Source organism: Cydia splendana, chromosome 8 (assembly GCF_910591565.1).
Source record: "Cydia splendana chromosome 8, ilCydSple1.2, whole genome shotgun sequence".
Taxonomy (NCBI): Eukaryota; Metazoa; Arthropoda; class Insecta; order Lepidoptera; family Tortricidae; genus Cydia; species Cydia splendana.
In genome coordinates this window covers 12,319,056-12,345,913 of record NC_085967.1, presented here as the reverse complement: position 1 = coordinate 12,345,913, position 26,858 = coordinate 12,319,056, and the positions used below count along the sequence as shown (strand labels likewise).

The 26,858-nt window shown below is 36.3% G+C and overlaps 1 protein-coding gene across 2 annotated transcripts in view; it reads right to left on the bottom strand.

Annotated features, from left to right (window-relative positions):
* Positions 1-20,250, bottom strand: part of LOC134793134 (NADPH--cytochrome P450 reductase) — a 29,121-nt gene extending 8,871 nt beyond the window's left edge. The window contains exons 1-9 of one of the 2 annotated variants that reach the window (XM_063764701.1): positions 19,883-20,250; positions 16,466-16,652; positions 16,104-16,253; positions 9,384-9,508; positions 7,794-7,988; positions 5,903-6,030; positions 5,423-5,664; positions 4,956-5,153; positions 2,648-2,808 (exon numbers count right to left, since the gene is read on the bottom strand). In XM_063764701.1, coding sequence (XP_063620771.1) covers positions 2,648-2,808; positions 4,956-5,153; positions 5,423-5,664; positions 5,903-6,030; positions 7,794-7,988; positions 9,384-9,508; positions 16,104-16,253; positions 16,466-16,652; positions 19,883-20,070 — 1,574 coding nt within the window. In that variant the 5' untranslated portion in view covers positions 20,071-20,250. Of the gene's footprint in view, positions 1-2,647; positions 2,809-4,955; positions 5,154-5,422; positions 5,665-5,902; positions 6,031-7,793; positions 7,989-9,383; positions 9,509-10,030; positions 10,139-16,103; positions 16,254-16,465; positions 16,653-19,882 lie in introns of those variants that run through there. The other variant, XM_063764702.1, reaches the window with a different exon arrangement.
* Between the last annotated feature and the right edge of the window lie 6,608 nt (positions 20,251-26,858).

Sequence of the window (26,858 nt, the reverse complement as noted above, 5' to 3'; positions counted from 1 at the left end):
AAGGAAATGGTTTGGAAAAGAAACACATGTAGTGCGGTGGGACCATGGTAAAAATAAATTAAATTGCAAACATTGTCAAACTCCGGTTACGTAGGCGACCGAAAGAACTGGTCACTCTACAATCTAAAATAGTAGTACGATGCGGCTAAACGTAGGCCGCCTTATTGAAGAACGTATCGCAATGACAATCCGGCTAATCGTCGAACCGCCGCATTTCAAAACGCCCCTGTTTTTGAAAACGGCTAGCCGTAATGTAATACGGCGGATTATACGATCTGACTACGACATATACATTATAAAACCCATTAGGTAACAGTTATTATATTACGTATACTTTTTAGGGTTCCGTACCCAAAGGGTAAAACGGGACCCTATTACTAAGACTCCGCTGTCCGTCCGTCCGTTCGTCCGTCCATCCGTCTGTCACCAGGCTGTATCTCCTGATCTGTGATAGCTAGACAGCTGAAATTTTCACAGATGATGTATTTCTGTTGCCGCTATAACAACAAATACTAAAAACATAATAAAATAAAGATTTAAGTGGGGCTCCCATACAACAAACGTGACTTTTGACCGAAGTTAAGCAACGTCGGGCGGGGTCAGTATACTTGGATGGGTGACCGTTTTTATAGATAATGGTACGGAACCCTTCGTGTGCGAGTCCGACTCGCACTTGGCCGGTTTTTTAAAGGTCAAATGTATGTTGCACCGTTATCGCGATTCAGTTGAAAACTTATTTTTCTAACAGACTTTAATCACAAAGATCCGTCAAAAATTATTTATACATTTAATTCTCGTACGTGGTACGAGTCATTCTCGTACCACGATGGGATTAATTAAACTTCTATGTCTGCATCAGACATCGTAAATTTTATAGCATTTTTGGTGCAACGGAGTGGTGTTAACGGAATTGGTATAGATAATTCCAACTGAAATGGTAAATTAAGGTTAATATTAACGTAATTAACGGTAATTAATCATTAGGGTTGAAATTGTTTATACCAATTCCGTGAACACCACTCCGCTGCACCGAAAATGCTATAAAATTTACGATGTCTGGTCATCATTCAGGTTTGGGTTTTAAAATCTTGTTTATGAGCCATGCACGCTTCAAATGAATAAACAACTACGTTAAGTTGGTCCGATTTGGTATTCAGATTTCAAATGTACCATCGACCACACTGTTAACTATATCCATCGGTGAACCCTTATTACTAAAGGCATTAGGTCCACCGATGGACAGTTAAGAGTGTTGCTGTGTGTACGATGATTGCAATGAAAACAAAAGGACTAAAAGAACTCGGGGAACTCACGTGCATTACTCATTAAATAAAAAATCGGCCAAGAGTATGTCGGGCCCTGCTTAGTGTAGGGTTTCGTAGTTACCATACAGTCAGAACAGGCCAGACGGGGGCTATTAGTAAAGAATCGTGTACATTACAGCATAAGGGATTACCTAGCTTCGCAGCGCTTTGTACGTCGTTTTACTAAGAGAATATTTTTTTTGCAATAACTCAAAAACGACTGGACCGATCATGTTCGCTATAAGTACATAGTTTTCATAACATCACGGTTTTTTTTTTTATATTTTTGGACATATGGTTCAAAAGTTAGTTACTTACACATTTTTTTTCGGAGCGATTGTTTCCGAAAATATTAACTTTGTAAATGGTTTTTAGAGACTCTTATTCGCTTTGAAAGACCTATCCAACAATACCCCACATTATTGAGACACAGCAAAAAAAAATATTTAACAATTTTGTATGCAATATTAATATACCCAAAAAAACTTTTTGTAGTTAATATTTTACCATTCTGTCGCCATGCATGATTTATGTATCCATGCCAATTTGCAGTTTTCTAGCACTAACGACCACGGAGAAAAGCCGCGGATGGACAGTTTCTAGGAGACTAAGAAACCCTAAAAACTCTTACTGAAAAATCTGAACATATACCGCCGATTATAGGTATTCATGTACGTGGTAATGTTTTTACGACTAATTGTTCATGATTTCTTTTAATATTCTCTGATAAGATAAGTAACGCGGATGGAGCGGCCACGACCGTGCGAAGGTCAATACTATACTCAAGACAAGATATTATATATTGTAACAAAACATATATAACACTAATATGTGAATTAACGTGTGCAGATTGCGCATGTGTTTCTATAGAAACCTCAACTTTCTTTTAGCTGCCACAACTTGACACAGCTAACACGCTATTGCATTGCGTTTTTTGTTGTCGCTTAAACAGTAGGTACCGTGTACTAAGCAACGGTATGGCTGATCCTTTAATTAGTGAGAATAATTTAGTAACTAAAGTCAATGTCAAGGTAACATTGACCTTAGTTACAGCTCATTTCATTTAAACAACATATGTTCTGTTTTTATGCGAGGAATAAAATTGTGGTAAGTACTAAGACAAAATTAACTAGGTATAATTTTGTCTTAGTACTTACCACAATTTTATTCCTCGCATAAAGTTGTCTAAAATTGAATTTCGATATCGGAAAACGTGATAACGAAACATACTTAATCCCGTCCCACTTTCCCTACTTCTTGCCATAATTCGATAACACAACAATTACAATTTTAATTAATAAAAATTAGTTACGAATTGAAAGGTTTTTTTTTTTTTAATTTACCTGAACTGCGACTTCCTGATGAAGACCGGTACGCGTGGGTACTCGCCATCCTTAGGCTTGTGTTCGGCGAGCCACGTGGTGGCCACGCCCTTGTTCAGGCGGCCCGTCGGAGTCTTGTACTGCACCACCACGGCGGTGATGTGCACCGTCTCCGGGTGTAGCTATAAAACAATAAATACGTCAAATACTACAACTATAAGGGCCTTAATGACCCACCCCACTCAACAGTGACCTACGACATTTCTCGTACCTACATTCAAATTATGCGAACATTTTAACGCTGACAGACAGTTTGGTGCAACCAAACCTAACATAGAATAGATAATCGTCATCTTCCTAGCCTTGGCGTTATTGTCACGATTCACTTAGGGAGAATTGACACAGGCATTATTTTTTATGAAAGCGAATGCCATCTGACCCTTTTAACCTGAGAGGATTCAAATAGACCTCGTTGGGATTAATCCGGTTCCCACACGATGTTTAGGTACCTTCACCGAAAAGCGACCGGTACCTAAACATCAAATAATGTATCGTACGGTTCTGAAAAAGCTCATGGTGCCACATCGGGTTCGATGCGTTCTCCACAGAATGTAAATTATAATACCTAATACCAACCTAATATATAAGACGTACACAAAATACTGCCTGAAACTACCTACTTATGTTTTTCTGTCTGTCTTTCGGTTAGACTTGTGGAGTTTCCTAACATGCTCAACTAATGCCATCACTGTGCTCGGAGTAGTGAATAATATATAATATTAGCCAAAATTACCCTCTAATGAGTATTGTTCGAAGTGATTATTATGGCACGGGTACAGCCAAAAAAGGACCTTCTCGACTGACGCGAAATTACTTTGACATTGAAATGCAATTGTGTCTTCCAGACAAGATAAAAAGTTGACTGTCTGCACCGATTGACTAATGTCGTAGATAATGAAATAATGTATTTTATTTTAAATCATAGTTTCCATAGTAACTATTATTCAATTAATCACACTGTGTAAGAAGTAGTATACGATAGGGGAGCGACCGATAAGAGTAACTCGGTGTTGAGGAACACTAATTCTCTTGTAGAACCCATAACAGATCACGGGGCGTGGTAGATCGTCTGTCTAATAGACAACATGAATGACTTTTCAAAATGTATTTATGTTAAACTTAGACGTCCAGTGATCACATAAGAAACTGTAGGTATAGTTCATACATAAAACATACCTACTTGGACAAGTAGCTACTTATCGAAAACATACACCTCTATGAAGTTTTCACGGTCAGTAGGTACTATTTCAAATCAAATCAAATCGTTTATTGACCAAATATTTTTACAATTGACATCACAGATTGAACTTAGCAGAAAATTAGATTTTACAATTAAACTAATATCCATCGGCCCAAACTAGGCGCAGCCTGTATCTCGGGAACCGGAAAAATAGAATTTACTGAGAGACTTTAACAAAACTGAATATAATGGCCGTTTTTTTGAAAAAGAAATATCTAATATAAAATTAATTTAAGTACAAAAATGCATGCAGGAATATATACAAACAAAAAACACTATCAGAAATAAAACATGCAGCGTAAGTGGATTTAAATTTAAGGAGTGAATTGTGTGTGTGTGTGTATGTGAGTAGGCGTGTGTGTGCGTGCGTGTGTGTGTGTGTGTGTGTGTGTGTGTGTGTGTGTGTGTGTGTGTGTGTGTGTGTGTGTGTGTGTGTGTGTATACGCTACCTAAGTACGAATAATTTCTTCTTTCGTAAGAAGCCATTTCTTAGTTTTCGATTTTAATACAGAGCAAGAGAAGTCATCAAAGTTACATAATTTGGAAACCCTATTGTAGACTATGGGGTGCAGGAAGAATGGAAAGCGTTTGGCGAAAGCAGTATTAACTCGAGGACAACAGACAGTCAGGTGATTAAGACGTTTTGACGACGTCTGACGTGGTCTACAGAAGCTACAGCAGTTCGATGAGATTCAGTAACAGCTTTTACTACGAAAAGTTGACGAACTCAAAGAACTGATGTTTCTCCGTACAACTCGTTGGTGGGATAGCGGAAAGGTTTCCTCAGCATTACCTTCAGCACAGCTCGCTGCGCCCTTTCTACCTCTATCATTGCACATTTAAAAAGCAAAATTGACTTTCGTCATAAAAATATAGTCCATCTCCTTTGGCTTTTTTTGCAGACTAATTTAGGTGATTGATTAGGTACTCTATTACCAATTCATTATTATTTAGATGCGTATTTAATCACATACCTATATACCTATGAAATTCAGTTTCTTACAAGTAGTAAAACGGAGAAAAAAATACCTTAGGACTAGAAGAAATGGAGTAGTATCGAGGCTGGAGTCGTGGCAGCAGCTCGCAAAGGTGGTCTATTGGGGGTTTACACGACTTTATGTCCTCTAAGATGTGCACGATGTTCCTGCAAGAATCGACCACAAATGACTGGTACAAGTCCTTGCCCTCCTGAGAGTTGGTTGCCATTAGCAACAGCTTCTTCTTGTCCTGTAATTAGATAATTATAATGCAATAATTAAAACATGCCTGATTTTCTTGCAACTGTTAATTTCTTTGTATTTTCTAAAGCGATCCCACGCCGGTAGCGATAAAGCTTAATGATTTGTTTAGAGATAAACACGTGTAAAGAAAGATCGAAGCAGCAGATAAGTAATACAGCAGAGATACTGATTAACATAATAAACAAAGGACCGTTTTGGATTCTCTTAAAATGTAAATCAGTTTATTTTAAGAAAAACCGTTAAGAAAATATTTACCTCTTCTTCAGAACAATATTCAGCCAGCTCTCTCAGAATGTGAGTCCTAGGCAGAGCAGTAATCTCAATGTAATGAGACAGAGCGGTCCTGTACGAGGTGGGGCACGGGAAGGGATGCTTCTTGCTGCTTTCTTGGTCAGTGTTGATGAGAGAGAATATCTCGTCAAGGTTGGCACCAGTCAATTTTCCTAATTGGTCAACTAAAATTGTATCGTTGATGGGATATACAGCCACATGGTCACCTGCAAAAAGGAAGAGCATGCTCTTAACTACCGCTGCATATTTCTCCTTAATTACCTATCATTGGAAATAACAATCATCCTTACGATACATTAAAAAAAAAGCAATAAATAACCTAGAAGCGGATTAGTCATTTAGAAAAATCTATTGGAAATAATAACATTTGTACAATGCTTCTCTGTTGTAATTGACATGTAAATTAGTTTAGTGATCCAATAAGTACAAGTACTGTATAAATACCTGCTTCATATCGCATTTTGGAGTCGGAGATGTCCAGCTCGACATGTAGACATGACCTGTCGCCACCCTTGTGCAACTCCCTGTTCACCTTGATTTGAGCCAAGAATGGGTTCTTAGCATCATAAGGACTGAAAAATTAATCAGATGTTGTTTTCATCTATACTATAAAGATTTATGTAACAGTCTTAACTCCACAACATAAATGTGACGTCCCACGGTCAAAGGTACCTTATGGCGGGTATGGAGTTATGCATACCCCAGTAATATACAATAAATAAGCTATCGATAACACAAAAGATCAACCTTCTAGGTTGCGTAGTTACAGAGATATGATTTTTTGAAAATAATGTTGTGGAATGAGCAACTTTACGATAGAGAAGTTTTAAGTTTAGCCGCCTAAAAAACTATGTTCCTGAAGTAAGTTACATAGTTGACTACAAATAATAATACCTTATATATCTGAGATTAAAAAATATTGCGACTTGTTCTGTAATGCAAATAGAAACTTTTGATATCGACTGATTTATGTGTATACTAACCAATCTCTTGAAAATAAAGTTTTATTTAATTTTCACGATTGATTGCAATGAGCTCTCAAGATTTAAATTTTATCTATTAGAAAACGACACTGACAGACAGTTTAAGCAAAAAACAATACCGATTTAGAGGTGAAAATGTATTTTCTGACTTTTTCATATAAAATCACAAAATTGAATATTTTTACTTTTAATGTGACACACAATCATTTTTTCTGAGCACATATGAAAGAAATTCTGTCATTCAAATGAAATAAATCCTAAAACCCCAACTAAATACTATATTTAACCCCTTATACCACTTTAAAGTTACATAACAATAACAGTATTTGCTCCATACATTTACGAAAAGGTACCTTATGGAAATAAATCTAATAATACATCACTACAAAATATCAATCATATTACAGTTTATCTTTTATGAATAGAAAATATTAATTTACATTAAACTGCCCCAAATTTAATTAGTTCTTCGTCATAATAATCTTAAAAAAGACCAATAATTTGTATGTAATGAAAAGGTACCTTGTGATTAAGTTACATGATGAGGCATGATGATGATGGAACAGTTAGGATAAACTAATAATATTTTGGTAATGGTATAAATCATCTATTTCTTATCAATAATATATTTCGGTTGCTATTGAAGATAAGCGGCATTGAGGTTCAATGACCTCAGATATTCCATAAGGTAATGTGTCGGGTATTGGCATTTTTCAGCAAACCAATGGCTGATTTACTGCATGCGACCAAACCAAATGAAGATTATTCTAGTTAAGAAAGACTTGACGAGAGTAACTTTGGTATAATAGCAGGCTACTTGGATTTGTGATGTCGGTCTATGTACGGTTATAATATTTGCGAGGCGCCCCAACCAGAACTGAAATTATCAAATTAGTTTTGCAGAATGCTAATACAGTTCTCTACCAAACTTCTTTTCCCGTATTGACTAGTTTTTTTTGGGAATTTTCAATCTTTTTTCCATAAGGTACCTTTTCTACTAAACTCTGAGACGACATTACTAGGCTTATAACTAACTTATAACAAAAATAAAAACAGGTAAACAAACGTTACGCATTAAGGTTTCAGATCACACAATAAAAAAAAATTGAGCATTTTTTCACCTCTTTACAAAACATTTCATATCTCCGAAACTAGAAACCCTCATAAGGTACCTTTTTCCGTGGAACGTCACAAATAAAGCTAAATAAGATAAAGCACCTTGTGTCAATAAAAAATAACCAAAATACAAGCCTGGTTCGTTAAGTTGTTATGGGTCTATATTTATTTGTACTAAATTGATTTTTCATAATTGTATATAAAGATCAGTAAGTTTGCATGTTTTATATACTTACGGCCTCTGCACTTGAAGGGAATGTAACCGAGCAATTTCACCAGTGAAGACACTATTGGGTGTGAGGTCCTCGGGGGCGTGTGTCACCAGGCGGAACTGACGAACCAGCTCCTCCTCGCCTGTGCTCTCAATGTTGAACATTTCACACACCGATGGCCAGAACTTGTCTTTCCATGTGATAAAATCATCTTCAATACTACAAATAAAATAATTATGTGAATAATTGATTTAACCTCGTGCCGCCCAATGTGCAATACATTGTACAAAGTGACACTCAGCATAACTGCCCAGACTTTAGAAATTAAATTCAGAGCTAAACGCCCAGTGTGCAATACGCTGTAAGTACATAAAAGTTTATCAGATGTCAGTTTTAAATTTTTGCGCATAATTGGAATTTACCTAGAGGTCGTGAATGGTCGGTTCAGTGGCGACCATTTTGACAGCTGACGATTGACAGATATTCATAGACAAGTGTTGTACTTCCGCAATTATTCAAACACGCGCGACACATGGGTATATAATCTTGATTTATTAAATGAATCATGTCTTTTTTCGTTTAGAGAGTGACATAAAAATTATTCTAAATGTTTGTTTTATTGAAATATGCTGTATTTTTTTTTTACAAAGGCACAAATAAATATTTTATTTTCTTAATCGTAAAATTATGTTCATCATATTGCACACTGGGCGCTACTGTTATAAAAATACATAATATAACCTACAACTGAAGGTTCTTTTTTGATAGTTTATTTTTTGGTCTGCATGATGATTTACTTGTTGAATACGAGCTGGAAGACTTTTTGCCATCACATAATAAAATTTGTGATCCTGAATATCAACTTTCTGGTGATGAACCAAATATTTACAGCCTTAGTGAAAAATAAAGTTGTATACATGGTCGTTAAAATTACCATTAGGGGTGTCGATTTTAATTTTTTTTGTAATTCCATAATAACTTGAGATATATTTTTTTTATTTTTCTGCCTCGAGTAGTCCTGAGCAGGTCCATCTCCTGATGCCAGCTTATTGTTGAATTTTGGGACACGTTGTATATAATTACGAGGGATATTAAGTTTCATGTTAAGGAAGTTTATTAACTATTTTTCAGACCTTGTTATAAAGCATTTCAGTGTCAAATATCAATGTTAACATACATAAAAAAGTAGCCCAATACTAAAAAAATTTTTTTCTAATTATTTTTGACTTACATTGCTTATTATGTAACTATTTAAGCAGAATAATAATAGTCAGAGGCTACGTTATCGCGATTACGTGCCTTAAAGTTGATTTAAAAAAAATATATTACTTATAACATCAATCAAAAACCCAATGTGCATTTAAAGGAACAAAATATATGAAGGTGGAATTCAGTTTACTGTATTCATTTTTATTCACATATACCCAGAAAAAAATAAAAAAAATCCTGCTCGAGTTTTTTGCAAAAAAAAAAATGTTTGAAGTGCGTGGGCAGTTACGACTTCAAAATATTATGGCTCATATATGGAGTTTAGCTGATCTTGCGTATTTTTTCTTGGGCAGCATTAGGTGAAGAAATTAAAGTAAAAGTAATTATATAACCGGCATTACTTACTTAGCATCATCATCTCCCAAACCCACTTCATAGACTCTAGTGCCACCCAATTCTTCCATTCTTTTGTCTAAATAAATAGCTACTGCATTGTAATGCTCATAAGTCTTGTTGCCGAGACCAAACACCTAAAAAACATACAAAAAACATGAATAAAAATGTAAATTGTATACAAAAGCCAACATTTAAAGGTCACTAAAGTTGAAACTATATTTTTTATTGCAACTAGGCGACAACATCAAAGAATTATTTCTAAATTCAAATAAAGGAATTGATTAATGCAGTGTACAAGTAAAATTTTAATTTTGGGTAGATCAAAAAAAAAATTTGAAGTAATTTGAAGATGATTAAGAGACCTCTATATTAACACAGAATAAACTACAATGAATCTCAAGGGTGAACTAAACTATTCCAGGTTTAGTAAAATACTTTTTTGGGATTTCACCAATTTTGGCAAAGACAGACCTTAGTCAATACAATACAAATTACATTATATTTTACTTTGATTTGTACAAATTAAAACCCTCAACATACGTAATATTGACCTTAGGAGGTTATACATTTCTAATGTTAACTGGAAGCGCTTATACATTGACGTAATGTTGACCTTGTTATACGATTCTGAAGTATAATTACGGGAAATACCATACCATATATCGCAATTTAAGCCATGGAGATAAACAGCGCCTTTTACATATTATTTTTCTAAAAAATAAGGGTAAAGTCCGCACAACAACACTCATAATTTAGATATATTAAACTATAGTTACTTTATGGACAGCACTTCACAGAATGATAAGAATAAAAATACTCTATGTGATAAACAGTCCTAATACTTTATTTAAACCAGATTTAATTCATAATAAGCTAATATTTTAGTTTTTTAATGATAAAGTGATTCAAGAATTTCAACATTGAACGTCGGATCCGCCTGACGTTGACAGCTATTGTCAAATCAAACTCACGTCAGCCGTTCGTTATGTCACTTCAGTGTACGTTCGTAAACATCTGATTAGTGATTACTACTGATGTATTAATGAGATCGGAGGATCGGAGCGGATCGGAGTCTCCAATATTATAGTGATACCACACTATCGCACCGCACCGCGACATTGGTGCGTCGCACCCATAAGAGATATCTCTTTCTCGCTCTCACTAATATGGGTGCGACGTACCAAGGTCGCGGTGCGGTGCGATAGTGTGTTACGGCCTTTATATCTATGGAGACTCCATTAAAAAAAACTGCTAGCGTGACTTAAGGCCGTAACACACTATCGCACCGCACCAAGGTCATTGTGCGTCGCACCGATAAGTAAGAGCGAGAAAGAGATATCGCTTTCTTGCTCTTACTTATGGGTGCGTCGCACAATGACCTTGGTGCGGTGCGATAGTCTGTTACCACTATTAGATCTATTATAGTATATTTTCTATAGACATACGCGTGCGCCCGTGAGGGAGACAACATACGCAATGCGACAAATCTAAAATCATGTTTTAAAATTCCTGAGAACATACCAAAAACAAGCTACGTAATTTGGTCGGATTATTAATTGTTACCCACCATAAATCATACTATAGATGGTTAAGCAAATCTTGTCAGTAGAAAAAGGCGCGAAATTCAAATTTTCTATGAAGCCCCCTCCAGACTATGTGCGTGAATCGCGGCGCGACGTCGCGGAGCGAACATGTCGCGAAGTTGACGTATGACTCCACACTCGCACACTTCACGGCGATTTCGCAGTTTGGTTTGCGGCAATATGGCGGAAAAGCATCAGCTGATCGAGTTTAACTGTTAGTTATCTATGGCATCATACGTGATTTAGCTGTTTTTTTCCATTTTGTTTTATTGTAAAACCGTAAAACATAGCTGCTTAATACCAATTTACTTACATCTATGCTTAATACCGGGTGTGGCCTGTAACATGAGCAAAAAATTTAACTGTAGGCTGTACTCCTCATACTGACCAACATTTGTTCAGTGACTTTTATAACTTGTGGTTTGATTTTTAATACACTTTAAAGTTTATTCTAAGACGCAATGTATTGCGAATTTTGTTATGTTTAAGGCGTGACAAGCAACGTCAATCACAATGATATGGCGTGGCGATGGCGTCCATTGAAGATAATATTTATTTTGTATGAAAAATAGGGAATCTAAATTTGATCTAAATACTTCATAATTTTTAAAAGTTATTGAACAAAAGTGTCACCGTTTGAGGAGTACAACTATGTTTTAATTATTTGCTCGTGTTACAGGCCACACCCGGTATAATATAATCATAATATAATTAATATTTATCTTGCCACAGAGGAGCCAAAATATTGTGTAATGTGGAGTCTTGTAAGTTCGCGCTTCGCGTCTCCTTTGACGCGGGCCGAAATACCGACAAAAAACGGAGAACAAGGCGCGAAGGCGTGAATAATCTGCGAAATCGACGCCACACTCGTGTTCGCGGCTTCGCGCCGCGAATTGCGCATTAGTGTGGAGGGCGCTTGAGACGATATCCCTTCGCGCCTACATTTTTCAAATTTGCCGTCTGTTTCTACTGACAAGGGAATTGGGAATAAAAAAAATGTGAGACTATGACAAGGACAAACAATAATAATAATAACGCTTTCTCTGCTACTCTTACTGAAAGTTCCATTGCACCTATATACTATTGTACTTACCTCTATGTTGCGTGATATAGTCTGTCAAAACATTTCCGTCAGTAGAAAAAAAAATGTAGGCGCGTAGGATTATCGTCCCAGGAATTTTCATTCGGTTACGGAATGACATGTGCAAGCGAAATAGCATTTTTAATGTGTATAGCGACATCCCGGTCACACCGGGACCGGTCACTCCGTACGGAAACCGAATGAAAATTCCGTGCGTCTGTGGTTCACGGACCTAGAGAGTAAACCGGACAGAGTACATTAGCCAAAAAGTGTGTCCACATGAGAAGTCAAGGTGGGCCGTTGCATCTCTTTCTAATTAGGGTGACCATAAGTCATATGTATGTGGGATATTAGGATAACATTGAATATATAGTTTGGCCAGGATCTTTTCTTATTCGTGCATAGTTATAGAGAATCATACTGTATTTTCGCTGTACTAGTATTATTGCCTGAAAAGGGATGGATATAGTTTTTTTCTCTTCTGTAAAACGCTTCACACAACCTTAGGCACTTAATTTAGTTGTTCTAAAAGCTGTTGCTAATAGGCGCACTGGACCACGAACATGGTGGATCGTCAGGAATGTGGTCCGCCGTAACGTCTGTCAAGAACACGGGTATGAGTGAGAGAGATAGAGAGACAGATATGGTGACAGAACCAGAGGGTCTACCGCGAACCAAGTTCGACGTGTTGCCTCTCTGTCACACTTACGTACGAATTTACAAGTGCGACAGAGAGACAAAATGTCGAAAGTGGTTTGGGGTAGGCCCTCAGGGCAGTGGGGGATTTACAGTATTTGCCGTCCTAGGCCCCAGGCCCTGTAGCAAGCACTAGACGCCCCTTTCTCAGCACCCATCATATAGACTGCCACCCTAGGCCCGGACCTACTCGGCCTTAGAGCAAATCCGCCACTGCCTCAGGGTCGCGTGGATCCGCTACGCCCGTTTGTTATAGTTTTTAACTAGGACGCTTGTCACTGGAGCATAAATTAAAAAAAAAATATCATTTATTATCAGGCGACTAAGGCCCATAGATACATACCTTACAAACTAACATACGTACAATAGTAAAAATCTTACAAGCTAAAAATTATTTCGGCGTCACCGAAAACCATAACTTCGAACTTCGGTGTTCACGGTGGTAGGCTTAGAGAATATAACCGACGGAGACGCCATGTCTACAATTTTCGGTACAAAATAGTCTGACGTTTTTTGCGGGGGAGGGGCACATCAAATGTATGGGTACGTCATGTCAGATAAACGTCAGTCCATACATGTGGTTGACATGTGGTTGACCATTGGCCGCCTATTATCGACAGAGGGGAACGCCTGTTAATGGCCACTCCGTTTGGTTATATTCTCTAAGGTGGTAGGCCATCTGTGCGAAAAGAGAAGAGTCGTGAAATGTAAAGAAACTAGTGATGTGCTGTTCCCAGTAAATTTTCCAAGGAGGGTAAGCCCTCATTCGCACGAGCGCTTTTTCAACGCGCGTTAGAATGAAACAAATGGAAACATGTGTATTTGTTCACACGATGGTGGTGGCGCTTTTTATCAAGCCTTGTTTTTTTTTTTCGACTTTAAGCGTTGGTCGTTAAATCGAATTTAGCGTGTGAACGGATTCAACCCCTTTTGTAACGCGCGTTGAAAAAGCGCTCGTGCTTATGAGGGCTAAATTCCCAGTAACGTTTCTGGTATCGTCCCAAAAGTCAGTAAATTACGATAAACTTCTATTTTTCTTTTATTATCTATGTATTTTTTTATTATTATAACAATTTATAAATGTGTCTGTAATGTTTAAGGACTTTGGATTTCAATTTTTGCAATTATTTATTCTGTATTGGCTCTCATTTCACCAATTTAAACATGCCAAAATAAATACATACCTATTTATGAAAACTTACGTTTAAGTACGTAATAAGAATTGTGTAAAACCATAAAGGAAGTGGTAAAACTGGTTCTCATCGTGCCGACATCATGGTCACCCTAATGAGTTTGACAATGTCTAACTTGTATTTTTATCATAAAATGTAATAATTGTGGCTTCCTTGTGAAACGATATTACACAATTAGAAATTATTTCACTCCCACAACCTTTAACGCAACATTTCTTCACCATTTTTAAGAAATTTTGCATTCACGTGTTTTGTAAATATGTCATCAGGTTAGGGATACCAATTAATATTCAAACTTACTACTACAATGTCTACCATAGCAAAATTAGTGTTTTTTATTGTTGTGCACATGCTTGGTTAAATCAGTTAATAATATTGACATCATAATTATTTACAAATTCCTTAAAAGATATCAGAACCGTACTCTGAATATAGCACTTAAATAATATAAGAAGGTATTTAATTTTAGTAGTATATTGATATAAATACTACCACAATGGTATATTTTTAACATTGGCAACATGTGCGAGCGAGACACCGCGGCCCACCTTTGCTATCTCAGGTGGACCGTTTTCTCTGTACTGGTACGAACGTCTTTCTGGCTCTGTGATAAGGTTCAATTTAGTATGGCAAAAAAAGTGACAGTTCACTCCTTCTTATAACTCCATGCTGTGGTTAGCCGGAGAATTTTGTTATCTGTGGTGTGTTTCGAACTTCGAACTTTCGAAATAAAATTTAATGAAATTTTCAATATCATTCGAAAGTTCTTTATCCCTCATTTTAAGTTGTATTTTTAAGAAAGTAATGTAGGTATGTATGTCATGTTTCATTTTTTCTTTGCAAATCTGATTGCTGCTATATCAACAGTCAACAGGTAAGAGAATATCATATATTAAATAAGATTTAACGTTCAACATGTACGTTGGTAAGCTAGGCATTTTAGATTTTCCGTAGACGTGTGACGTTCATAGTTGACAAAACTAAAATTTGATCCAACGATTTTGACAACTTGACAGGTTGGCGTCACTCATACTCATAGAGGTACAATAACATAGAGATGACACGGGGGAGGGGCCAAACGACCGAACGAGATGCACTTATGGAAATTTCTGTAGGAGTAGCAGAGAAAGCGGTATTATTGCTTGTCCTTGTCAGTCTCACTTTTTGTTTGTTCCCCACCAAAAATTTAGTATGGTTTATGGTGGGCAACAAATAACCCGACCGAATTACGTAGATTGTTTTTGGTATGTTGGAGGAGGCACGCGTATAGCTCATCTATGTAATACTAGATCTATGCCCATACTACTAACTAAATATAGGTTCCGTAACCTATATTTAATGGCTCACGATCGTGCGCCTGGTACCATATCTACCTCAATTTACTTACATCTATGATATTTCTTATATTTATGTAAATTGTGTAAATAGGTAAGTTACAAGTACCAAGTAAGAGGGAGAAAGAGATATCGCTTTCTCCCTCTTACTTATGGGTGCGTCCCACAATGACCTTGGTACGGTGCGATAGTGTGTTAGCTACTTTAGATAACACAGGTACCTGGTACCTACAGTACAGGTTCCTTATGTAAATAGTACCTACTAAGTAATACGTCGTTTAAGTTCATAAATTATAATGTGTGCATACAGGAACTTTTAATAACGTGGTGCCTGTAATAGATTTATTTTATTTTAGCCTTATGTGTGTATCTTTATTGTTGTAGACTTATGTGTGTATCTTTATTGTACATAGTCAAAGAAACATGAGACAAGACAGTTCCAGAGTTAATTAAGTACAACAAAGGCAAGCTTATCCCTGTATGGATTCTCTTCCAGTTAACCTTTAAGGAAATATGTTATGAGTCTGAAGCATGTGAGAAGACTGTTAACTGAATGTAACTACAGTTTCCTCGAAAGATTATAATATCACTTAAGTTATTCAAGAAGATACCTACCTACTTTGATTAGGATGTAGCATTTCAACTTTATATTTAAAACCTACCTACCTAATTTTAAATGAGTTATCAATTATTTACTATATTATTTCTAATTAAATACTCAATCATCACATCATCATTCAGTAATTGGTGATGGGAGACAAACTAAACTTTAGGTTTTTATCATTATTATTTGTATAAGTACAATAGTTTCATTAAAATATTATTTAGTGTCAAGAACTTACGGCATAATTTAATCCAGTTAGGTCAGGGTCTCCATTCTTCAGCCACTCATAAAACTCCATAGCATTATCTGTTGGGTCTCCTTCACCATAGGTTGCCATACAAAACACGGCCATAGAATTTGGTATATCCTTGAGTTTAGTTAACTCTTCCTAAAAAAAAAACAATGTCTTCTTCGATCAGATATCCTTTTTATGTAGTTTTAGATTTAAAAAATTGGAGATCCGATTTGAAATTAATTGGGTTTCTACACTATTAAATGTAGTGAAGGTTCTCTGGACTATGAATCCTTTGTAAAGACAAAGCAGACATATAAGCTATTTCTATAATTAAATGTTTATCAGTAGGTGTGTTATCAACTTACCATATCACATTCTTCGGGGTCAGCGACCATTCCCTTCATCTTATATCGGATGCCCTCCTTAGCCAGGCGACCTGCGAACTCCTCACCGGTGCCTGTTTGAGATCCATAAAATACTACTAAGCTTCTCCCTGACGCTTGTAGTTTCTTTATGAAAGAATTTTCCGTAATTTGAATTGTACCAGCTGGCCTGTAAAAATAATTTGATTTAGTTGTATTGCGGGCCCGAACTGGAGAAGAGTGGCCCACGACAGACCCCAATGGAAAGAGCTGGAGGAGGCCTTTGCCATGCGGCACACTGAGCTTAGAGACATACTCTGACTCAGAATAAAAGGGATTAATAGAATTAATAGATAGATAGTTGTATGTACTTGCTGTCGTTTTAGCTCTATAGCTGAGTCATACTGTACTGTTTTGTACCTATTATAATATAATTTATATCCATAGACAGAGACACACTCAGTAGACGGAGTAGGTATACCTATAATATTTTTCTCGAAAAACGTAGTTAAATAAACTACACTCATGGACAAATTTAGAAGAACGCAAAAAAGTTTAATTAGGTACTAATTTTACTATAATACTGCTGTAATCCAGTAAAAATAAACCTTTTTCTTGCGTTCCTCTAAATTCATGTCATGAGTTAAGTTAAAATTTAATTTGTTATAACTGAATCTAAACGTTCAACCAAATTGTGTACGTGATAAATATCAAATTGCATTTTAGCAACGTTACGCAGTTATATTATATTATATAGTATTTCTTTACCATAAATACACGATCAATACCATCATTATGTCCTTTGCACATATCACACTTGACTGAATGTGCATCATTAATATCATTATAAAGTGTTATTAAAATACGTACCTACTCATGTCAATGCCCTACATGAATAAGTTGATTGACCCCAGTACTGAACGAAAAGCGTACCTACCTATAATATTTACTGCTAAGTGCTACCGAAACAACCCAGGCAAAATGTATACAGGCAACTCTTGAACGTAGCTCGTAGGTATTATATCAAGACAAGGCCTAGGGGTTGTGCACAAATCACTCGAGGTCTCCTTCACCCCCCTTCCCCCAACGTGATCTGTCGTGATTTTTACGTGATCCCACCTCCCCCTATCGAATCTCGCGTGATTTGTGCACATCTGTTATCTTATCTTTGTTTGTTTTTTTTGGATGTCTGGTTTCACTGGTTTGAAAGTTAGAATGGAGGGAAAAGAGCATGATGAATACCGGGGCAAGATCATTACTGACTCAAGAAATTAAGCTTCGTAAACAATGTTGTAATATGTACCTATATCTTAATATGTAAGCAGTAAGGTATGGTACCTATGCTCCCCGATATAAAATCCCACCCTGACGCTTAAAAAGAGATCGTTGCTTAATTTGCGTCGGAGTGAGTGTTAAAAAATATCATGCTATTAGCTATCTGTATAAGTCATACCTACATTTATAACAGGTAGGCAAAGCATGTGAGTACCGCGTGCCGATGCCGTGACGGGCAATTAAGTAAATAAATACCTAATTAAGTTGCCCGAATCGACCGTCTTTTGTAGTCACAATACCTTGATAAATAATGTTTACTTGATAGTTATCCTCTTTGGTTTGTTCTCATTGATGTCCTCCAATCTCAAATGCTGCGACGCAACATTTATTGTACCAAAGACAGGTAAAGAATTAAGACTGGCGTATCATAATAGTCGCGTTCCCGCGTTGTCATGGTGACAGATGGCGCAACTTGCGCTTTAAACGCTTATTAAACTAATAAAGCTGCCCTTAATTCAATGCAAAAAATAAGATTATTTACCTAATGTAGTTTTTGATGCTAGGTTCACCGCCTTCACATTATATTATATCTGCTAATGAGTTCCGTGATCTATGAGATGTTGATGCTTAGATGCCGTTAGGGCGTTATGTTGCTAAGCAAAGGTCAGAGGGTATATTAAACATATGAAACTGAGACCTTGCTAAGGTGACGCCATCTACAATGCAACATAATAATTAATAACGAAACTTTAGAGTCTATTATTTAATATTATAGGTATCTGTGATTGTATTGAATTGTAGGTGAATCGACGTCGTCTATTCTATGTAGGTACCAAACTAAATTACTGGTCGGTGTACAGGAAGTCGAAGCCTAGCTGGCGCCGTCAAGGTTATCAATTTCATTGATAAAAGTTCTTTCAATTTCCTTATGATTAATACAAAAATATTTGTCATGATATTTTTGTCTAGATTCATTTTTATAATCAGAAATTGATGTAACAGAGGCAGCAGGCGTATGATGGATATCTTTATCCACGTGATAAAATAACTGTCACTTTTTAATACCGCGGGATAGAAAGTGACGGATACCGCTTTATCACGCTGTCACGTACTCGTAGACAAGAACGTCCATCATATTCGTGCGAAGTATTGAGTGAGTAGGCAGGTAGGTATAATGTTGTAACTTGTCAAATGCCAATTCAAATTGATTCGTTTTGGGGTTTCTCCTATACAATTTCGTTCATTCATTTTGGTTTAGCATTAGGAATTAGGAGGTTTACATACGAAGCAGCGACGACGGAAATTGAGTAGGTAATATGTATACTTAAAATTCCATTTTAATTATCAATAACAATCTTAACTAACCACAACTCTTACGTCAGTACGTTAATTTTAAAATTCATTAAAAAAAATAAGACGATAAACACCTTCCACAACACAATTTTATTCCACTTTAAGTAGTTAATGCTATTAATAAAATTAGAAGGCAAGATTAAGAAAGTAAAACGATTAAATACCTACATGTCGTATATTAACAAAACAGTTTAATACCTTTATTTCCATTAAACTCGGTACAGTCGTCATCAGATATATCGATGCGACAAAGGTTTACAAATATCTGAACACGACCTCTATTATCAATGGGTTAAAGTGCATGTTCAGATATATATGAGCACCTTGGCCGCACCGATATCTGATGGCGACTGTTCGCCTAGGGTACGAGCATCGATAAAAATCTTAGATACAATATTGCAGGAATACTTACGTCTTATTGACTCTTAGTACAGAACTAGTTAAGAATGTTAATTATGTATGATCACAATGGGTACAGTCGACGTCAAAAATATATTTACACTTTTGCACCTTACTCCTGTGTAATAAGGCAAAAAGTGTAAACATATTTTTGACGTCGACTGTACATGCTCAGTTACTCACTTCAATGTGCTTCACCTTTATCTTATCACTTCTCTTGATATATATTTAATTGCAAAATAAATCGGCCCGTATTTAACTATGTACACAAGCAATTACCGAATAAGTTATTGAGATGTATTTAAAACGTCAAAAATATTATAGGCATACCTACCATCGCCGGTTAAATACAGGAAAAAACATTTAAGAAAACAACGCAACAAGTTAACTTACTGTATGGAATATTTGCTGAGAAGGATTTCATCTTTCTTGTTGTCCTTTCTAGAGGTCCACAACCACCAGGCTGCACCTCCCAATAAGAAAACTAACATTATGATATCAAATGTGCTAAATAGTGATCCGCCAACGACTGCTGTCGCCGCGGCTGCATCCTTTAAAACGTCCTGCGAATTTTCCGACATTTTGTAGGTTATGTGAGTTCGCACAAACTTAGGTTTATGTCGCCGTCGTAATCACTCAGACGCGAGGACACAAGGTCACTGTTTAGCTGTTAGTTTTAGAGTACTTTACGCGAGGACTTATTGTTAGTCCTGTTGGCGCGACTCTTCGCCACCACTTCCAAATGTACACTGACAGCAGAGATGTTGAAATCTACGTCCTATGACTTAGTGAGAGCGAGCGAGAACGCCAGTCAATTGGTTATATCTACTTCGCTCTACGGGCTTGAGTGACACGACAGCAAAATGACGTAACACTACCGGATGGACTCGGCAGGGTCTGCCTCTCAACAAGTCGTCTATGTGGGGCGAAGTGATCGAGGCATTCTGACATTTCTGAATATACAATTGAAAGTGTATACGTGAGTGAGCACAGTCCGCCTGCAAACGTATCGCTCCACGTGCCGCGATCGTTGAACGGCGCCGTGGCGTGGCCGGCGGGCGACGTTGATGGGTGATACAAGATCGCGATCGCCTTGTCGCGAGTAACTTAACCAAGATACTTGAATCTGCATAACATTTACGAGGTTTGCAGGCTGTTTTTTCCCTTTAATTTTACCACTTTTTTGTACACCGGGTCGTGAAAGTAGTAGTAGTATGTTTTATTTTCGTTTAAGGGCAAAATAATAAAAACATAAATCGGTTATAACTTATAACTCGAAAACCGTGCAACTTTTACTGAGGTCATGTTAAGCTGGTTTGGATCCTCTTAGAGTGTCCTACCTCCAGTGTCCGTTTGACGTAGGTACTATTTAATATGGGACACCCTGAATTGTATAATATTGGTCCAATATGATACAATATAGTGTAATTATTTGTAAGTGCGTAGGTACCTACTTATAATTAATAACTAAAGTAAAAATAAACACAAAAAGTTTAAACAAAAAATATTATGTAGGTATATTATATTATAGTTAACAGTTATTATTATATAGGTACTCAAGAGCACAGGTATCTGTAACAGACTTACGACGACTCATAAACAAATTAAACAAGTCAGGATGAATCGACTGTATTCAATTTAATGTAATAATGTAAACAAAAGTACCTAAGTGCCTACTCCTGATCATACGCACGAGTGGTACCTTATCAATATCTTATCATCATTATACTTACTTTTCAACTTTATAATTTATATTGAAAAATAAACCTTTACGTATTAACTATAGGTACCTAAAGCGGGCTGCAAAATAAATGGGCACATTTGAATGGAATTCATTCATAAAGTCCCCATGCACCTTTGCAGCTGGGTGTAGGTAGGTACCTATACACATAGGAATATGTGTGGTCCCTTAAAGTCCTAGGAACGCAATACATAAACACACAACATTTCATAATCATGCTTAGTTTCATTAATAATATCAACGTGGGTAGATAATAATACATAACAAAACCAAGATTAATAATATTTAAAGTAAGTAACTACCAAGTACTAACTAAAAAAAAACCTAATCCAGAAAGTCTCTCCTTCATAGAGTTGACCAAGAAAAGTATGCAACGATTTTGATATTAGCACATAATTTCATAGAAGTTTGACGTTTAAAATAACACTTGCACTGCGTGGGCTACCAAAATCGCTGCAGACTTTTCTTGGTCTAATTCTAGCTGCACCGCCCCACCCCCACCACACAGAACAACAAACAAGTATTTAGCAATGAAAATTCTGTTCAATATGGGTTTTTTGTATTATTTCAGTATTGACTTTCAATTCAATAAAAAACGATTCTTTTACCTAAATTGTTTATATTGTAATACCATCACAAGTGACCCTCAAAAATTTACTATGTATTTTACTTTCCTCGTATTTGAAATGAAAAGAGGAGTGATTAACTCGAGTCAAAGATTAGAATATCATCCCTTTGTTAACAATCTACTAACGAACGTCCTTTATATACGGTTGTTATGCATGGTGGAGCAACGGGGAACAAGTACATACAACTCTATTTAAGTGAATTTGTGGAGTGTTTAAGAGCGGAACCTCTTTAAAATCTTACAAATATGAGGCTCCAGACACGTATTTACAAAAGATGATATGGCAGAAAAAACACTTCGCCCTCCATTTTAATAATGTATGACCGTGTGACGCTACAACGGGTCAGCCACTCAAGGTGACGGCCAGTCGGATTGTCGCACGCTGCCATTTGAAGCAATTTACGTTCGGACACTATTAACTATTGCTTGAAGAGCGCAGGTGAGTGTCCGATTCTGGAGAACCAGTAATAGTGAGTTAGTGACTTCAAGAAATATAGCAGCTATCTGCGCCATCGAAGCGCACTGTAACAATGGTTCTTCTGAGTCAAACGCTCTTCCGTGGTAAACGATGCGACAATGCAGGTATCCTGCCTAACCTAACTGACAAATACCTACATTTAGTTTTATCTCATCCATTTCCTACGCTATTTATTGTGGACCACACGTATACTGGGCTGAATCTACCGGGGATTATATATCTCCTGAGAAGCTTTGTGTTGTGAATATCAGCCTCAATCAAAAGAGGACTGACTTGAATTTATTACGATGTTCTAGCTGTTTATTTATCTGCTATATAATGGCAAAAGATTTGATTGACTTAAATCACAATTATAGTTGTTTAACACTTTCGGTGCCGGACGCCCCGTTTCCAGTAGAAAATGAACACACATACGTGTTCTAGGCAGGGAATGTGTTAAGTTCCCTTTATATTCTTTATAATCAATAGATTTTGTTTAAATGCCACCGAAAACTAAGTTGTTTCAGTGCGAAATATGTGTCAATTGATACGCTCGCGAAAATCGCAAAAAAGGAAGTTTATGGCGAAATTTCCATTAGATGAAGACCGGTAAGTATTGCTTTAGATACTTTTAGCCTTATTTTGGTGTAGCAGGCTATAAACACATCGAAAATTAGATATTTCATATCCACTTTCAGTGTGAACTAGGGATGTACTTAGGGCTTGCAATCCGGATATCCGGATGTCCGTTTTATCCGGATATCCGTCCAATTTACTATCCGGATTTAGACGAGATTGTTATCCGGATAAAACGAATAATTCGAATACCATTTATGACAAAAATATCATTCAAATTTTTAAGAAAACTATTTCAAAAACGTTTAAAATTATAACGTAAATGATGTCGGTTGATTTATTTATTTATTTAGATACATTTTTACGGTATAAAATCTGATTATTTAAGTATTTCTCCTTGATTGTCGTCTCCTCCCTTATTTTTTTAATTATTTGGGTACAATCTTATGCAGATCAACCTAGCTCCGTAAAACGTACAAAGTAACTTTGAATGTACTTGTACCGTGTTCCTGTCAAACGCGCTGCGCTGCATTATTGTTAGCGTCTGAATACATTATTGAATAACGTGCGAAAAGAACTAAAATGGGTCCAACGGAGGAGAACTTCGTGTTGATATTGAACTGCCGAACGAGATGCAGTAGCTGTTTAACAGATATGATAAGAAAGTTTTAGCATTCTGCATTTGAATAAATCTGTACTGAAAGCCTTGATTGACCTTACATGCAATGTAATATCTCAGCAGTTAGAAGACGTAATCGATTCTCTAAATATCATCAAAACCACGGCCAGTATGTCAATAAGACGCCAATTTCTTAACTGAACAAGAGTTTGACCATAATTATATAATTCATGGTTGTAAAATTTTAATGAATTAAACGTCAAATATCTTGTGATCACTTAAGAAATGAATTTCGCAGCGCAGGGTGCCAATATTAAGCGGAGGGTTGAAGTATCTCCATAAACTATACACTGTATATTGTTCAAAAATAAAATTTGCTGAAGGTTGATTGTCATGTCACAGTAAAGTTACAGGGAAAAAATTTACCAAGTCAAATTCGGACAATAAAATTTCGACGAAAAGTTAGGGCTCCTAAAAATACCTTAGCATTTGCTGTTACGCAACCTTTTATACGTAAAATTTGATTCTATTCTTTTTTTTAATAAAGTTCGTGTAAATTTTGTTAAATAAAAAGCAAGTATTCGAATTATCCGTTTTATCCGGATATCCGGATAGTAAAATTATAAATATTCGAAATATCCGGATACAATTTTTCGCCAGTCTGATGAAATTCTTCGATTGAACAGGGCCGTGCGGACGCAAATACCAATAAGAAAATGTATGTGTGTCTGTTTTAATCATTAAATATTTTCAGATGCAGGCATTGGGTCAAATGAGTTGTAAAGGAAGACTTAATTTTAAAATTCAAGAATATAATACATAGAAAAAAAACATTTAATCAGGTAAACACACATTTTCCTCTGTTATCTGTGGACCGTCGAACCTTCGGGATGTATTTTAAATTAATTATATTAAATTATTAAAAAAAAAACATCATACATATTTTTATTTTAACAAATAAATATCGTGTTCACATTTAAGTCCAACCATGTATTAATCCACTCAAAGAACACTATATATAACATACGATTTAAATATGGACTCGATTCTAACCTGATTTCGAGTACGAAATTTGTTGACAGGGGCCCATGTTTCAACCCTCCTCAATTTATCGATATCGATAAAATACGCAAGCGTGTAGCATACACTATTTAAGTCTGTTATGAAAATGAAAAATGGTTTATTTAGGTTTCAAAAAATGCAGCTTATTACATAGTAGAGGGGAATAGTGTCCTGAGCCCTAAACTAGGTAAACCTGTCTTATAGGGATCAGGGATTAAACCACCGCTAGTTCTAGCAATGCAGCAAAGGTTGGTTGGGAAGTATACACAAGTTAAAAAATTATACCGAAGGTCTGATCGCTTACATATAGAACTAAACATATACAATGCAACATTTATGGCAACAATTTTTATAGTTTAACACGGATGATAGAAATATGACATTGCCCTTAGACCAGTATCAACTATATATATATACTCATCTGTTTATACATTTATATTTACTATTAGACTATTACTATTATTTATTATACCTACTGCTAAGATAATTACGTAAAAGTGTGTTCTGTGAGTGTGAGTGTGTGTGTGTGTGTATGTGTTGTGTGTGTGTGTGCTTGTATGATGAACTATACCATGATATATTATATTATTACACATATATTGCTGGTTTTTGGACAACATAAGCCCTTACTTACATAATACTATGGGGCTGTCCATAAATTACGTCATCGATTTTTGACCCCCCCCCCTAAAATCATCCAAAAATCATGCTTCGAATGACCCCGTTTCCTCCTACATCATGCTACCGTCATCCGATGTTCAGACCCCCCCCCCCTAATTTGAAATGACGTAATTTATGAATAGCCCCTATGACTGTTTCGGTTTCAAGAATTGAAAGGATGTTTGGAATATGTAGTTTTCCATCGAAAAGAACAACTGTTAAATGTTACTTTTGGTACAATAAAGAAGAGTTACTTCTCTACATGCTTACCTTACGCAATTATTAAAGTCAAATCACCTAACAATTTCAAGGAGTTTTTCAGATTCAGCGTAGTTTAAGGTCAATAACCAATTGCGGATGTTTTTTATTATTACGTATGTCTAAGCGTTCATTGGCTTTGTTATAAAGAAAGGGTGCAAGGAAGTTAAATTGACGACGATAAAAAGCCGTGTTGTGTGCAACTGAGTGTTATGTTGGTACTATTGCTCTTTGACAGTTTGTCATACATGTTGGTAATGATTGGATAACCAAACATACACACAGAATAATCAAATCGCTAGTATGGAAGTCCCGTCTCTTAAAACGTAGTTTACGTAGTGATTATATTCTCTTTGGTTGTACTTACCTACTTGAAAGTTGTATACCTTTACATTACCAGATAGTACTCGAACCTTGGGTTCATATTGCAAAATTTTGCAGTAGGTAATCGTAATTGCAGACCCACATATGAATATGTCTTTAGAAGAACGAAGAACCTGTTGTACCGTTGAAATAGTATAATAAACTACTTTATTTTCGGCACCCCACCAATGGTATTTATTCGAACATCCTTAGTGATTTTGAATGATTGGAAACGAAAGATTAAAGAACGACAATACGTGTAGGGTCAGTTGTGCTACATTGAAACAATCGGACACAGTGTAACTTTGCGATATCTCGGAAACTAGGTGCTACCAGCTAGTGCCGTCTGCCAAGCAAGGGCAGGCTCAGGGACCCCCAGCACCTCCCCAAAACACGAGCGCGCCTCGGAGTAGGAGCACGTTGCTACGAGCATTATTGTGAATTAGTGCAAGAAAAGTATTTCTTTTTTCATTCAATTTCATTCAAGATATAGACTAGAGTTTGGCGTTTTTTAAGTTTTTTTAATATTTTTAAATTTCATTCACTTTTTGGTGCAGTTTTTATTAATTGATTCAAAAGACACCCCCTAGTCTCACAATGTAACATTTTTATGTAGTATACAATGAAACATGATGTTCACTGAACACTGGTACCAGCACACAATGAAACAAACTCATTCTTTTTTTTAAATAATTAAAGACTATGTGCAAAATTTGCGAAACTAAAATACCATGAAAATTGGTAATAATTAGGGTTCCGTACCCAAAGGGTAAAACGGGACCCTATTACTAAGACTTCGCTGTCCGTCCGTCCGTCCGTCCGTCTGTCACCAGGCTGTATCTCACGAACCGTGATAGCTAGACAGTTGAAATTTTCACAGATGATGTATTTCTGTTGCCGCTATAACAACAAATACTAAAAACAGAATAAAATAAAGATTTAAATGGGGCTCCCATACAACAAACGTGATTTTTGACCAAAGTTAAGCAACGTCGGGAGTGGTCA